Below are 17,363 nucleotides of genomic sequence, written 5' to 3' on the forward strand. Positions count from 1 at the left end.
TGATAGCCGCTAGGTTCGTCCAGGTCCAGGGCCTCAAAACACATACACTGTCAAGACCTATACCCAAAATAGCCATTGATTCTGCACTTTAGAGACAAGAGCATTTTACTCAAATCATCCAAGGGTTACATTTACAGGTAGGGGGTATGCACTCATAATGTATTGACTGTTATGTGTAAGAGGATCTGCCCTCTCCTGTGGTTCTTGGACTATCTTGGATCATTTGGCACAACCCTGTGGTAGATTGGGAGACTCAGGAGGTGGTAAAGTTGATCAATTATTGTCAAGGACACTGTTTGGGTACCCAGCTAGCAAGGGTGGATTTCCAGTCTGTGCCTAAATACCTTTATGACTTTGGGGATGTGTTTTCAGAGCAGGGGTGCCAAGAAATTCCTCCCCATCATCCTTATGACCGCGCCGTTAATCTTGTCACTGTGGTTAAGCTGCCCAAGAGCAGAATATATAATATGTCTGGTGTAGACAGGCAGGCCATGAAGGACTAGATCGCGGAAAGTTTGTCAAAGGGTCATATCAGACCATCATAATCCCCCATTGCTGCAAGGCTTTTCTTTGTAAAGAAGAGGAATGGGGAGGTTACGCCCCTGCCTAGATTTCCACAAACCCAATCAGATCACGATCTGGGATCCATATCTGCTCCCTCATCCTGGACCTCTTTAGTTAGATCATAGGAGCAAATTGGTTTTCTAAACTGGATCCTAGGGGGGCATATAATCTCGTTCGTATTAAAGAGGAGGATGATTGGAAAACAACTTTCAATACGCCTGAGGGACATTATGAGAACCTTGTGATGCCATTGGGTTGACTAATGCTTCCGCTGTCTTTCAGCACTTGGTAAATGACAATTTTAGTCACCTGATAGATTTGTTGTGATCTATCTTGATGACATATTAATTTATTCACCTGACCTTGAGTAACATCAGGTACATGTCAGGCAGGTCTTTCAAATACTCAGAGACCATAAATTATTTGTCAAATCGGAGAAATGTATGTTCTCAGTTGAGGAGATTCTTTGTCTAGGCTTTGTTTTATCATTCACCGGTTTTCACATGGATCCGGCGAAAGTGCGGGCGATACTGGATTGGGATCATCCTGAGGATTTGAAGGCGTTACAAAGGTTTTTTCCAACTACTAATGTAAGTTCATCAAAAACTTTTCGTTAGTGGACAAACCTCTGACGGATATGACCAGGAAAGGAACAGACTTTTCCAAATGGTCCAGTCCAGCCAGGGAGGCGAGGGAATACCTTGAAGGAGTATTTTGCATCTGCGCTGATTCTCATACAGCCTGACATCACTCCATTTATTGTAGAAGTTGATGCTTCTGAAGTTGGGATGGGGGCTGTATTGTTGCAGGGGGTGTTTCCTGGTAAATGGCATCCATGTGCATACTTTTCTAAAAAATGTTCGAACATTTCTGCGGAGAAAAATTATGACATTGGTAATAAGGAACTCTTAGCAATCCAGTAGACCTTTGAAGAGTGGCGTCATTTTCTGGAATGGGCAGTTCATCCGGTTATGGTAATCATGGATTATAAGAATCTTGTATATTTAGAGTCTGAGAAATGTCTAGACTAGCAATATGGCCATTGTTCTTCACCAGGATTAACTTCGTTGTTACATATTGGCCATGGAACAAAGAACATTAAAGTGGATGCCTTATCTCTTTGTTTTCCTGGGGGTGGTGTTTTTTGTGAACTGGTTCCTATGCTACAAAAGGAGGTGGTAATTGCATCTGTATGCTACGATCTTGAGAAAGAAATTGTTGAGGCCCAGGGAGATGCCCTTGCTGTCTGAGCTCTTAGTGAACATCATGGTTCGGTCTTGGCCAGACAGCTTGGTAATAAAGCCACCAGAGATTTTTGGTGGTCAGGGGTAAATCACGATGTTCGGGAGTATGTAGCCGCCCGCAGTGGTTGTGCATATTCTAAAACCTCTTATTCTCGTCCGTCTGGGTTTCTCCAACCATTGACGATTTACAGTAGACCTTGGACTAATTTATCGGTCGATTGTATCACTGATCTACCCGTGTTGGCAGGTAATAGTGTAATTTTGGTGGTGGTGGACAGAATCAGTAAAATGTCACATTTCATTGTGCTACCTGCTTTACCTAACGCTAAGACCTTAGCCAAATTTTCATCAGAGAGATTGTAAAATTACATGGGATGCCTACCGATATTGTTTCTGATTGGCAGGTACAGTTTATTTCCAAATTTTGGAGGGCGCTTTGCACTCTTTGGGGATCCATTTGTCGTTCTCTTCAGCATTTCACTTGCAGTCTAATGAGCAAACTAAACGTGTTAACCAGAATCTTGATAATTTCCTTAGGTGTTTTGTGTCTGAGAATCAAGAGGATTGGGTTATCTAAATAATCATTGTCATGAGTCAACTGGTAAGTCCCAATTCTTCTGGGTATATAGGTGTCATCCTCAGTTCAGCTCCTTTCATAGGAATCATTCCTCAGGAATACCTGATGAAGAATGGTTTTAATCATCGATTAAGTCTGTGTGGCAACGGGTTCAGGATAACTTGAGAAAGATTGGGTCCAAAAACAAGAGTGTGTCTGATCGAAGATGTATGGTGGGTCTAGACCTGTGTGTTGGTGACTTGGTGTGGTTATCCTCAAAGAAAATTAAGGTAAAGGTTCCCTCTTGGAAAATGAGTGCCAGGTTCACTGGTCCTTAATAGATTGTGACCGTTGTCAATCCTATAGCATTCCGCCTTGCTTTGCCGCCCAAATATAGGATTCATCTTCTGTACCATCACCGCTACTGGAATCTCCAGTCATTGTGGATGAAAATTTGGAATTTCAAATAGCTAACATCATTGATTCTCGCTTAGTTTGTCAGTCGCTTCAGTATCTGGTACACTGAAAGGGATACGGTCCTGAAGAGAAAATGTGGGTACCAGCATCTGAGTTCTATGCAGCCAGGTTGATCCAGTCTTTTCACATGGCACATCCTGATAAACCCATATCTGAGGTTCCAGAGGTTCCTCACTGAAAGGGGGGTACTGTCACAGGTTTACCTCGACAGAGAAACAAGAAGATTGCAGCGTCTGATTTCTTCTACTCCTGCACTGTTTAGAAACATTTCAACTTCAAATTAAATAGTGCAGGTTTCTTTTAGCAGTGCAGGGGTTAATCTGCTCGATTGAGAGCTCTTGGAAGCTTTCCTGTATTTAGGCTCTCAGCTGTTCACTGTTGGCCACTCCACTCTCCTCTATATTCTGGGCCCTGGCCACTGTTGGCCACTCCCAGGTGTTTACCTCTGTTGTTTGTGTGAGTATATTTGTATGCTTGGCAATTTCCTTTATTCCTGTTTGTTAGTCTGTTGGTGCATTACAGTACACTACTACTCTCCTCTCCCCTGGATGGGGAAGGGTACAGGCTGATGGCAGATTCAGAAGCTAAGGCAAGGTACTTGGCCCCGGGGTCTTTATCTTCAGAAGTAATCCAGGGAACTGTCATGGTTTACTGGGTTCTCAGGTTCGGTAGTTGCAGGGTTAACTCGGATGGCCTCTTTTTGGGTCCTGGGAGGCTATTGCCTGTCTGGTTTACTGATCTCTTGCTACTTCCTGATTATTCTTCTGACTTCTCCTGTGTACTGCGCCGACCTCTCTGTGTTTGATTTTGGCTTGTGTGACTACATGTTTTCCTGTCGACCCTTTTTACATCACTGGGGTCTCCTCTACCTTTTGCACTTTTCCCCTGAGCCGCTGCAGCCCCACGCTGTAGGCTTCTACAGCAATGCTAAGCTCCGCCAACCCCTCTGACTCACAGTCACATGAACACAGGTCCTGTTTGCCTTTTCTGGAAAGCGGCCAGCTCCTACAAGCGCCACTGGTACTGCTGTCACGGCTCCCCGGTGTCACAAGGCTGTCCTCAGCACCAGACGTCCAGGCTAACCCCCTGCACAGCCACTGGTGAGTGCCCATTGGGGAGCTGGTCTTGACAGGAACAGGGTGAGCTAGGGTGCCCCTAGCATTAGGGACAGGGAAGGAGCTTCTGGTCCCGAGACACCTGGCAACAGAATCATGACAGGAAATGAGGGAATAATGGTCCCTTAATGGACGCCATATAAATGCTTATGGCTGATCATCAAGGGGTTAATAAGATATTTTACAAAGTTTCTTATAATAAAATTGTATTGTTGATGTATGAAAAAAATATGAAAAGCATAGTTACTATTTAAATTTTAGAGTTTGGAAATAGAAAAAGAAGAGTGGAAACAGGAGAAAATGTCTCTTGTTCTCGAAATACAAGAACTGAAGGAAAGACTAGAATATAAGAAGGTAATTTTTCATTTTTCAGCTATATATTATTATGAAACAAATGTTCAGTATTAGGGTGGGCTCACATCTGCTTTTAAACTTCACTTGTGCAATGTGAAAAGACCATGCATTGTACTCGCTATAATGTTATTCATTGAGTTTTTCCTCACCTGAAATTGGGGTGAGGAAAAATTCACAGCATGCTGCATATGGCCGTGTGAAATAGACGAGACTCATCAATGAAAGTCGAAGGGTGCGGAAAAAAATTGAAGGGCACACGGACCATGTGTGTGCTGTGCAATTTTTAAGCATCGATCTCATAGGAAACCCGACATTTCATCAGCCAAGTACAGTAAATTCACAGTGTGAACTGTCAGAATACAATAGAAGAGATATATGGATATAAAAAAAGAAAAAAAATTGCGTGGAGTCCTCCATATTATTCTTAACAAGCTGAGGGAAAGCCAACATTTAGGGGCTAGTGTTTATAGTCTGTGGGCAATAAGCATGGAGGTTCCCAGGTTATTAAAATCAGCAAACAGCTGTCTATTTACCCTTTACTGGTTATTAACAAGGGGTGACCCCCCCAAAAAAGAAGACGTGGGGTCTCAACTGGCTTTCCCTTGGCTGAATAAAAAAAATTAAAGGTGACCCCATGCCATTTTTTTATTTGATTTCTTAATAGCTAAATACATGTACACTAAGCTACACATACTACACTAAATATATTTCTCACTGACATATTTCTATCTATCTACATCTATATATTGCATAGTTACATAGGTTAAAAAAACGACCTACGTCCATCAACTTCAACCTTTCTCCACCAATTGTGCATTTTGTCACTAAATTAACTATAACCCACAATGTTATGTGTATTGAGGAAATCATCCAGCCCTTTTTTACAAGCCGTTATAGGGTCTGCCACTATTACCTCTTGTGGTAGGGCATTCCACATTCTGACTGCTCTAACTGTAAAGAACCTTTTCTTATTTATCTGTTGGAATCACCTTTATTTCACCTGAAATGAGTGCCCCCTGGTCCGTAGTATGGTCTTTGGAAGGAATTAATCATATGCCAGTACTTTGTTCTGACCGCACATATATTTATACATGTAAATGAGATCCCCTCTGAGTCATCTTTTACATACAGTAAAGGTACCTTCACACTAAGCGACGCTGCAGCGATACAGACAACGATGCCGATCGCTGCAGCGTTGCTGTTTGGTCGCTGGAGAGCTGTCACACAGACCGCTCTCCAGCGACCAACGATGCCGAGGTCCCCGGGTAACCAGGGTAAACATCGGGTTGCTAAGCGCAGGGCCGCGCTTAGTAACCCGATGTTTACCCTGGTTACCAGTGTAAAATGTAAAAAAACAAACAGTACATACTCACCTTTGCGTCCTCCGGCGTCCGCTTCCTGCACTGACTGTGAGTGCCGGCCCTAACAGCAGAGCGGTGACGTCACCGCTGTGCTGTGCTTTCACTTTACGGCCGGCGCTCAGTCAGTGCAGGAAGCGGACGCCGGGGGACGCGAAGGTGAGTATGTACTGTTTGTTTTTTTACATTTTACACTGGAAACCAGGGTAAACATCGGGTTACTAAGCGCGGCCCTGCGCTTAGTAACCCGATATTTACCCTGGTTACCATTGTAAAACATCGCTGGCATCGTTGCTTTTGCTGTCAAACACAACGATACACGGCGATCTGACGACCAAATAAAGTTCTGAACTTTAACCAACGACCAGCGATATCACAGCAGGATCCAGATCGCTGCTGCGTGTCAAACACAACGATATCGCTAGCCAGGACGCTGCAATGTCACGGATCGCTAGCGATATCATTTAGTGTGAAGGTACCTTAATTCTATGTCATTTCAAGCTAGTTTTTGAAGTAATAAAATAATCTAATTAAACAATTCATTTTAACCTCTTTATTAATAACCTTGTTGATGGGATTGAGAGTAAAGTGTCAGTCTTTGCTGACGAGACCAAACAGGATACTAAAATCGGACCTTGACATTAAAATGTTGTAAAATAATCTGGATAATAAGTCTGAAAGGGCAAATGCTTGGCAAATGAGGCTTGTGGATAAATGTAGAGTAAAGCACCTAGGACGGAGTAATCCTATAACTGCATATACAGCTCTGGCAAAAATTAAGAGACCACCACATCAAAACCCTGTCATGGGCAGCCCAATCTCCAGACCTGAACCCCAATGAAAACCTCTGGAATGTAATCAAGAGGATGATGGATAGTCACAAGCCATCAAGCAAAGAAGAACTGCTTAAATTTTGGAGCCAGACGCAGTGTGAAAGACTGGTGGAAAGCATGCCAAGATGCATGAAAGCTGTGATTATTCCACAAAATATTGATTTATGAACTCTTCCTGAGTTAAAACATTAGTATTGTTGTTTCTAAATGATTATGAACTTGTTTTCTTGCATTGTTTGAAGGCTGAAAGCCCTGTTTTGTTTTTTGTTGTTCAATTTTGATCATTTTTCTTTGTCAGGAAAAAAATACAAAAATTGCTGCTTGGAAATTCAAAGACATGTTGTCAGAAGTTTATAGAATAAAATATCAATTTACATTTTACTCAAAAATATACCTTACAGCGAAAAATCAGACAAACTGAACATTTTGCAGTGGTCTCTTAATTTTTGCCAGAGCTGTACATTAAATGTATACTCGGGACTACAGAACAGTAGAAGGACTTGGGTCTAGTTACAAGTAAGCTGAGCAGTAGTACTCAATGTCAAGCAGCAGCTGCAAAAGCATACAAGATTTTAGGATGTATAAAAAGAGAAATAAAATCCTGTGATCCCATCATATTGTTACCCCTTTATAAATCACTGGTGAGGCCACATCTAGAAAATGGGATCCAGTTTTGGTCTCCACATTTTAAAAAATACATTCAGAAATTAGAGTCAGTTCAAAGGCAGGCAACTAGATTATTACAAGGGCTGGAAAGCCTCTCATATGATGAGAGGTTAGAAAAGTTGGGCTTGTTTAGTTTAGATAAAAGACGCCTGAGATCTCATTTACATGTATGGTCAGAACAAAGGAAATGCACTTTACTTATTCATTCCAAAGACCATACTAAGGACCAGGGGGCACTCATTACTAGTGATGAGCATTCCGATAACGCAAGTATCGGGTATCGGCCGATATTTGCGGTATCAGAATTCCGATACCGAGTTCCGATATTTTCAGTATATACCGGAATCGGAAGTTCCCACAATTCAAAGTGCCCGAATTCAGCCAATGAGGAATGATTAGAAGTGTGGGCACATCCTGTTCTGCATGGTGGGTATGGAAGTACTGGCATGGCTGTGATTGGCTGCTGAAATGATGTCATGATGCACTATAAAAGTCGCTGCCGCCATTTAGGGCTCACTCTGCTGTGAATTCAGTTAGGGACAGGACGCTGTGTTCTGACTGAGGGCCAGTTTAGAGATAGCGATTTGCTTCATTGTGCTTTACCCAGGCTAATTTAGCAACCGCTGTGTGAGATCCTTGCTTTTGTTCACAGCTGTCTGCAAGGTCTCTGTTTGTGTGAGTGCACATCGCTCTGTAGTCTGTCTGCAGCCACAGCCGGTTGTAGTCAGCTCAGAGTGCGTCACTGCCTCATACTGTTCTATCCATTGTCCTTTTTTGCAATTAGTGCAGCCTGCTGCACATTTTTTCAAATATTTCCTATTAGTGGCTTTCCATCCGCATCCAGCAAAATTGTGGAAAAACACTACATAAGATTACATAGAGCAGCTTTTTTTGGCCTTGCAGCGCTGTTTACGGCTGTCTGCACGGTCTCTGTGTGAGTGCACATCGCTCTGTAGTCTGTCCGCAGCCACAGCCGGTTGCAGTCAGCTCAGGGTGCGTGACTGCCTCATACCGTTCAATCCATTGTCCTTTTTTGCAATTAGTGCAGCCTGCTGCACATTTTTTCAAATATTTCCTATTAGTGGCTTTCCATCTGTATCCAGCTAAATTGTGGAAAAACACTACATAGGATTACATAGAGCAGCTTTTTTTGGCCTTGCAGCGCTGTTTACGGCTGTCTGCACGGTCTCTGTGTGAGAGCACATCGCTCTGTAGTCTGTCCACAGCCACAGCCGGTTGTATTCAGCTCAGCGTGCGTGACTGCCTCATACTGTTCAATCCATTGTCCTTTTTTGCAATTAGTGCAGCCTGCTGCACATTTTTTGATATATTTCATATTAGTGGCTTTCCATCCATATCCAGCTAAATTGTGGAAAAACACTACATAGGATTACATAGAGCAGCTTTTTTTTGGCCTTGCAGCACCGTTTACGGCTGTCTGCACGGTTTCTGTGTGAGTGCACATCGCTCTGTAGTCTGTCCGCAGCCACAGCCGGTTGTAGTCAGCTCAGAGTGCGTGACTGCCTCATACTGTTCCATTGTCTGGTTCTCAATTAGTGCAGCCTGCTGCACATTTTTTTAAATTTATCCTATTAGTAGCTTTCCCTCCGTATCCTGCTAGATTGTGGAAAAACACTAAATAGGATTACATAGAGGAGCTTCTTTTGGCCTTGCAGTGCTGTTCACGGCTGTCTGCACGGTCTGTGTGTGAGTGCAGCTCACTCTGTAGTCAGTTCTGCAAAAAAAATTAAATAAATTAATAAAGTTCACCAAACACACCACTTTACAGTTGTGTAGGCCACATTAGCTCATATTAAAGTCTAGTCCACACTTTAGAAAATTAGTGTTTCTTATACCTGTTAGCAGCTCTTCAGGAATAAGCACACTAAGCCCTTAGTACTTTTCTGCTTATCTTTATCAGTCAACCAAGATGAAGAAGGTAGGGAGTAAGGCACGTGGGAGTCGGCGTGGGCGCGGAGCAGGGAGAGGATGTGGGGATTCTGTGCCTGCTGCGGGCACCGGTGACTCATCATCACCCAGTTTCAGCAGGGAACAGTCCTTCATGCGCAGCTTTGTAGGAGATTGCCATACACCACTTATGCGTGAAGAACAAATTGAAGCCGTTGTTGGATGGATGGCAGCTAACGCATCGACTTCAATTAGTGCCACATCCTCTCAGGCACAGAGCACTGGAGAGCACCCATCTGTCTCTTCACCACCTGCCAAATTACCCAGGCAGTCAGAGAGCCCAGGACAGGAGCCATCTCTACTTCTGTTCTCTGAATCTCTTGGCTTGGAAACAGGGGGCCAGCCAAGCAGCATTAGAGAAATGGAAGAAGAGACAGTATGCAGTGATGCCCAACAGCTTTGTCTCTCTGACTCTGAAGAGACCGGTGGGCCAGTGCCTCCGGTCACCACACCGCAGTACGCATCTGATGATGAGACAAAGGTGCCACTTTCTGGTGCGTACTGTGCTGCCAAAACTACCCAGGAGAAGCAGTTGGTGGCAGAGGGTAGTGTAGATGATGAGGTCCTTGACCCATCGTGGCGTGAAGTACAGGAAGAGGGTGGGAGCAGTTCTGAGGAAGAGATTCCCCGAACGGGCCAAAGAGGGAGAGGGAGGGGGAAGACTGTGGTTCCTGTAGCCTCCACTTCGGCACCCGTTAGGAGCATGCCTCTTCCAAAAGCCAAACGGGCGCTCCCAAGACTTGCAGTGCCTGGTCCTTTTTTGACACAGTTGCAGATGACATTTGCTTTGTCAAATGCAAAGTGTGTCATCAGAAAGTCAAAAGAGGGAAAAATGTCAGCAACCTCAATACCACAAATATGTGGAAACATGTGCGGACCAAGCACGCGGTGGAGTTACAAAAACACACTGAAGACCTAGGTCAACCAACAGCGGCAGCTACCACCTCTTCAGCTCGTGTTGCCTCTTCCTCCAGCTCACACACAGCTGGTTTGGCTTCCTCCCAGGATCGCCATGGAAGAACCTCTGGCACTGTTGTCCAGAGACTCACTGTAATTCCACCCACAGCACCACATTCCCAGTCATTCTCACACTCCCAGCCCAGTCTACAGCCATCGGTAGCACAGGCATGGGAGAAAAGGCGGCCTTTCTCGGCAAACCACCCCCGAGCACAGGCTCTGAATGCTGGCATTGCAAAACTACTGTCCCTTGAGATGCTGTCATTCAGGCTGGTGGAGACTGACAGCTTCCGTAACTTGATGGCATTGGCAGTCCCACAATACAATGTGCCCAGCCGCTTTTATTTCAGCAGGCAAGCCGTCCCTGCCCTGCACAAGCATGTGGAGGGACACATAAAACACGCGCTACTGAACGCCATCAGTAGCAAGGTCCACCTCACCACCGATGCGTGGACCAGTCACCATGGACAGGAGCAATACCTTTCCCTCACTGCCCATTGGGTTAATGTTGTTGAGCCGGGTACAGATCATGCCAGACGTGTTCTGCCAACTCCAAGGATTGCAGGAATTCAGTCTGTATGCATTGACTCCTCCTCATACACAAGTTCCTCAGAATCATTGCTGCAGGAGCCTTCACAGTCCACCTCCACATGGACCCATGAACGTTTACCTGTTACGACCGACATGAGCACAGCTGTGGCCAAACGTCAGCAGGCCATCTTGAAATTAATTTCTTTGGGGAATCGAAGCCACACAGCGCAGTAGCTCTGGAATGCCATCAAGCAGGAGAGCGACGTGTGGTTTGTGCCATCGAATCTCCAGCCTGGCATGGTAGTGTGTGACAATGGCCAAAATCTGGTGGCAGCTCTTGCCCTAGGCAACCTCACTCACATCCCATGTCTGGCACATGTGCTCAACTTGGTCGTGCAGAGTTTTTTGAGGGACTATCCGGATCTTGATGCACTGCTGCACAAGGTCCGCCTAGAGTGTGCTCACTTGCAGCGTTCCAGCATGACAAGATCGCGCATTGCAGCTCTGCAGCGCCGATTCCTCCTTCCGGAACATTGCATCATATGTGACCTACCCACCAGGTGGAATTCCACGTTACATTTGTTGGATCGGTTGTGTGAGCAGCAGCCAGCAGTAATGAAGTACCAGCTGCATCAAGCGCAAAGAAATCGCACTCCGCGCCGTTCAGACTTCACAACCACTGAGTGGGCCACTATGAAGGACGTCTGCCAGGTTTTGCATTCCTTCGATGATTCCACGCGGATGGCGAGTGCAGATGATGCACTAGTCAGCATGACTGTCCCCCTTATCTGCCTGCTTCAACAAACACTGCAAGCGCTAAGGGATGATGTTGTGGAAGAGGTGGAGGATGAGGAGTCTCCAATTCCATCAGCTTCTGGATAGTCAGCGCTACATGGTTCCTCACAGAGGCCTAGGCAGGGGACACTTTGTGAGGAGGATGAGGAGGAGTCAATGGATGAGGAAGACATCGGTCCAGAAGAGGGAGTTACACAATTCTCCAGTAGTCAGTGTGTAGAGCGAAGGTGGGGTGATGCAGAGCAGGCAAAGATCACGCCTCAAGCAGGGGACAGTGTTTCTTGGCCATTTGGCAGTCTGCAGCACATGGCTGATTACATGCTGCAGTGCCTGAGAAACGACCGCCCCATCGCCCACATTCTCAACACGGCTGATTATTGGGTGTACACCCTCCTAGATCCTCGCTACCGGGACTACTTACAAAGCCTCATAACACCGTTGAACCGGGAGAGTAAAATGCGGGAGTACCAAGACACACTGGTGCATGCCATCATGTTCTCCATTCCAACCAACAGCAGTGCTGCTAGTGCTTTACAAAGCAGCTCAGTGCGTCGAGGCAGTGGAGGAAGCTCTGCACAAAGAGGGAGCAGAAGCAATGCCTCAGCACAGCAAACCGGTATGGCCCAACTGTGGCACAGTTTTGTGTGCCCGCCACACATGTCTACACCATCACAGACGGCTCCAGTCAGCAGGAGGCAACGTTTCCGTCAGATAGTGACAGACTACATGTCTTGCCCTCTTAGTGTACTTCCAGACGGCTCTTCCCCCTTCAAATTTTGGGTCTCTAAGCTGGATACATGGCCAGAGCTAAGCCAGTATGCATTGGAGGTGCTGGCTTGCCCTGCTGCTAGTGTATTATCGGAACGCGTCTTTAGTGCCGCAGGTGGTGTACTAACAGACCGTCGCATGCGACTATCCTCCGATAACGTTGACCAGCTTACTTTTCTGAAAATGAACAAGGCCTGGATCTCGCAGGAATTTGCCACTCCTCTTCCAGATTAAATAATTGGTTGGCTACAGTATCCAGGTCTCCTGTTGCGTTCATGTTTCTACCACCTGAACTGTAATCCCTGGGCTCCAACACCACCAGTTGATGCTCAGAAGTGCCGTCTGCACAGTCAAAACACATGACCCAGTGTTATTGGGTTTCAGTAACGTCAGCTGATCCCTAGCTGTGTAGCCGGCAATGTGTCCTGCGACCGCCACGCTGGCACAACTACTGAAATTTAAGGGAACCTGTCCCCCCACCCCAGGCGTTTGTTACTGAAAGAGCCACCTTGTGCAGCAGTAATGCTGCACAAGGAAAAGGTAGCTCTTTTAGTTTAGCTCCTTGCACACTCAGAACTTAACACTTACCGTGAGACCGTCCCGGAGGTGGGACTTTCCTTCATAATGGGATGCAGCACAGCCGTCATTCCAACCCCCTTGGTGCCGTGCGCCGCCTCCTCAGCGTTGTTTGAATCTGTCTCGTAGCCTGCGCTGTTGTGTTATCCCTTGGCCATGCGCACTTAGCGCTGCCCGTCTTCTGATATCATTTGTTGTCAGGCTGCCTGCGCCTGTGCGGCCGCGCTGCCCGAGATCCCGCCTCGCAGTCTCTTCTGATTTAATCACACTGCGGGCCTGGGATCCATGGGCATGCGCAGTGCATATCTTCACCTCAGGCTCTCCCTCTTCTCCCTCCACCTTCTTCAGACTGTGCGCCGTCAGCTGATCCCTAATAGCATGCCACTACCGTGACACCGCACAGTCTGAAGAAGCCAGAAGGAGGGGAGTGAGAGGCAAAGATATGCACTCCACATGCCAATGGATCCCAGGCCCACAGTGTGATTACATTAGACGACACTGTGAGGTGCGATCTCGGGCAGCGCGTCCGCACAGGCGCAGCCAGCCTGACAACAAATGATGTCAGAAGACGGGCAGCGCTAACTGAGCATGGCCAAGGGATAACATAACAGCGCAGGCTAAGCGACAGATTCAAGCAACGCTGAGAAGGCGGCGCACGGCACCAAGGGGGTAGGAATGACGGCTGTGTTGCGTCCCATTTTGAAGGAAAGTCCCACCTCCGGGATGGTTTCACAGTATCAGGGGACACATTTTATAAGTGTCTAGTTCTGCGTTTGCAAGGAGCATAATTAAAAGAGCCACCTTTTCCTTTTGCATTCTTAGTGCTGCACAAAATGGCTCTTTCAGCTACAAACGCCTTGGGGGGGGGGGCTAAAGGTTCCCTTTCAACTTCCTCCAACCAGGCTTCGGCCTACACTCTGTTCCTCCTTGATTCCCTGGCCTCTAACACCGCCAGTTGGTACCCGGAAGTGCTGGCTGCACAGAGAAAAACACTCGCCACTGTGTCAGTGGGGTTCAGTAACATCAGCTGTTCCCCTGCTGTATAGCCGGCAACGTGTCCTGCAAATGCCACGCAGACACAACAGACAATAAGCTGCCTCCAGTGCAGGCTTCGGCCTACACTCTGCTCCTCCTGCTGTCCCTGGGCTCTAACACCGCCAGTTGGTGCCCGGAAGTGCTGGCTGCACAGAGAAAAACACTCGCCACTGTATCAGTGGGGTTCAGTAACGCCAGCTGTTCCCCTGCTGTGTAGCCAGCAACGTGTCCTGCAAACGCCACGCAGACACAACAGACACTAAGCTGCCTCCAGTGCAGGCTTCGGCCTACACTCTGCTCCTCCTGCTGTCCCTGGGCTCTAACACCGCCAGTTGGTGCCCGGAAGTGCTGGCTGCACAGAGAAAAACACTCGCCACTGTGTCAGTGGGGTTCAGTAACATCAGCTGTTCCCTTGCTGTGTAGCCGGCAACATGTCCTGCAAACGCCACGCAGACACAACAGACACTAAGCTGCCTCCAGTGCAGGCTTCGGCCTACACTCTGCTCCTCCTGCTGTTCCTGGGGTCTAACACCGCCAGTTGGTGCCCAGAAGTGCTGGCTGCACAGAGAAAAACACTCACCACTGTGTCAGTGGGGTTCAGTAATGTCAGCTGTTCCCCTGCTGTGTAGCCGGCAACGTGTCCTGCAAACGCAACGCAGACACAACAGACACTAAGCTGCCTCCAGTGCAGGCTTCAGCCTACACTCTGCTCCCCCTGCTGACCCTTGGCTCCAACACCGCTAGTTGGGGCTCTAGGAAGACAATCTTGAATAGGTCCCCCTGGTTCCAGTACCGTCATCTGGTTCCGGGCAGAGCCTTTGGCTTAGGTGCCTCCTTCTGGGTATCCGAGTTCCACCAACGTCAGGTGGTCCTTGGTAGTGCTTTCTGGCATGGGTACCTCCTGCTTAGTAACTGGGTTCCAGTAACGTCAGCTGGTCCTCGGTAGTTCCATTGGCTCTTGTACCTTTGGCTACCCATCCGGGTTCCAGTACCATCAGCTGGTTCTCGGCAGTGTCTTTTGCTCTTGTACCGTCTGCTCCCCATCCTGGTTCCAGTACCGTCAGCTGGTTCCGGGCAGAGCCTTTGGCTTAGGTGCCTCCTTCTGGGTATCCGAGTTCCACCAACGTCAGGTGGTCCTTGGTAGTGCTTTCTGGCACAAATACCTCTTGCTTAGTAACCGGGTTCCAGTAACGTCAGCTGGTCCTCGGTTGTTCGATTGGCTCTTGTACCTTCAGCTACCCATCCGGGTTCCAGTACCGTCAGCTGGTTCTCGGCAGTGTCTTTTGCTCTTGTACCTTCTGCTCCCCATCCTGGTTCCAGTACCGTCAGCTGGTTCCGGGCAGAGCCTTTGGCTTAGGTGCCTCCTTCTGGGTATCCGAGTTCCAGCAATGTCAGGTGGTCCTTGGTAGTGCTTTCTGGCACGGGTACCTCCTGCTTAGTAACCGTGTTCCAGTAACGTCAGCTGGTCCTCGGTAGTTCCATTGGCTCTTGGACCTTCAGGTAGCCATCCGAGTTCCAGTTCCATCAGCTGGTTCTTGGCATTTTCTCAGCCTTCTTGTACCTTCTGCTACATTTCCAAGTTCAAGACCCTAAAGACGACGACACGGAAGACCGAGAAGCAGAAGAACAAGAGGCTGCAGAACAAAGACCAGAAGAACATTAAGCATAAGACTCACCATCAGAGCAAAAGATATTATCTAAGGCTATGTTCACATTTGCGTTGTGCGCCGCAGCGTCGGCGACGCAACGCACAACGCAAATGTGAACTCATGCACAACGCAGCGTTTTGAGACGCATGCGTCCTTTTTTTGCTTGATTTTGGACGCACAAAAAATGCAACTTGCTGCGTCCTGTGTGCCCTGACGCGTGCGCCGCAGCGCCGCATGCGTCACAAAACGCAAATGCAACGCATGTCCATGCGCCCCCATGTTAAATATAGGGGTGCATGACGCATGCGGCGACGCAGCGGCGCCCGACGCTGCATCGCACAACGCTAATGTGAACGTTGCCTAAATTATAAGCAGAAGAAGACTAAGCAGTGTATGGGGGTGAGTCCGTTCCTCCTCGTGGTGCCCCTGGAAAAAGCCTGCTGCTGCAGGCCTAACTGAACGCGGGCAAATCCTGTTGTAACTCTTTTGTGACAGGCAGAACAGAAGGTGTAATCTTCAAACTGTTATAGATAACAACTACAGGAATGCCTGTCACAAATAAGAATATGATGAAGAAGTAGAATATGAAGAAGAAGAATAGTTTAATAAAAAGAATATGAAGAATGTAACAAAAAAAAATAATAGGTAGAAGATGAAGAAGAAGATGAATAAGGTGAAGAAGAAGTTGATTTCAAAGATGCTGCTGCTGAGGATGATGAAGAAGAAAGTGTCGGAGAAGTAAAAAAGAAGGTGAAGGGCATGGAAGTAGTGAAACATCAATATCTGACAAAATAAAAAAAATCTTAACATAGTCAATATCTTTGTAACTCCGAACGTCTTAAAAAAAAAATTAAAATTCCTGCTATTCTATATTCTATTTGATTGGGCTAAACCTCTATGCCTTTATTGTCTCCGCCACCTCCCCCAATACATCCAACATTATTCTTAGTTGTTTTCCTTCATGTAGAATGAACCTACAAGGAAAGAAAGGGTTTATTTTAATTCCAATATTTTGGTCCCATTGACTTGCATTGGTATCGGGTATCGGTATCGGCGATATCCGATATTTTTTGAATATCGGCCGATCCAATCCGATACCGATACTTTCCGATATCGGAAGGTATCGCTCAACACTACTCATTACAGGTGGAAGAAAAGCGATTCCGGCAGCTAAATAGGAAAGGGTTCTTTACAGTTAGAGCAGTCAGACTGTGCAATGCCCTACCACAAGAGGTAGTAATGGCAGACACTATAACAATTTTTAAAAAAAAGGGCTGAATGACTTCCTCAGTTGATATAACATTTAGATAGTTTAGTGAGAAAATGTATAATTTATTTGAGAAAGGTTGAACTTGATAAGCTTTTTTTCAAACTACGGTATGTAATTTTTTAAGACATGCTAGATCTCTCCCTGTTGTCCCTGGCTAGCTATAAAAACTATGATTTCTCTGAAACAGCTGCAATCACACAATCATGCAATTGTAGAACATAACTGGCCATAACATTTCAGAATAAAAAATGCCTGACTGTGAGCATGTAGCCAGTCTGTGATTCTTGCTACCAGGGACAGGAGTAAGATTTGTGGCCTAAAGTGCACCACCGCTCATCATAAGTTTGACCAGCAGAACTCACTAAGCCCATGATCCAACCTAGCTCCAACCACTATGTCTGAGCTGTGCAAAAATAGGAAAGCAAAAACGCAACATTTTGTGCAGCCTCTCTTTGTGCAAAAACTTTGCTCCTTTTCAAACCAATGTTCTGGTGTAAAAGCTTTGATAAATTGGGGTCTATATCATTATTTTAACAGATGTGTTTGTGACAAAATTTTGTGGCACTTCCTAATATATTACAGGTTCTCCTTCTGCATGCTTTCCTTTCTCACAGACAGCAGATCTACTGTTTACAAAATGGCTGCTG

The 17,363-nt window shown here is 46.6% G+C and overlaps 1 protein-coding gene across 1 annotated transcript in view; it reads left to right on the top strand.

Moving 5' to 3' along the window:
* Nucleotides 1–17,363, top strand: part of LOC143794043 (uncharacterized) — a 95,986-nt gene that overhangs the window by 49,811 nt on the left and 28,812 nt on the right. The window contains exon 7 of the mRNA XM_077280942.1: nucleotides 4,218–4,310. Coding sequence (XP_077137057.1) covers nucleotides 4,218–4,310 — 93 coding nt within the window. The remainder of the gene's footprint in view (nucleotides 1–4,217; nucleotides 4,311–17,363) is intronic.

This window comes from Ranitomeya variabilis, chromosome 1 (genome assembly GCF_051348905.1).
Source record: "Ranitomeya variabilis isolate aRanVar5 chromosome 1, aRanVar5.hap1, whole genome shotgun sequence".
Classification (NCBI taxonomy): domain Eukaryota; kingdom Metazoa; phylum Chordata; class Amphibia; order Anura; family Dendrobatidae; genus Ranitomeya; species Ranitomeya variabilis.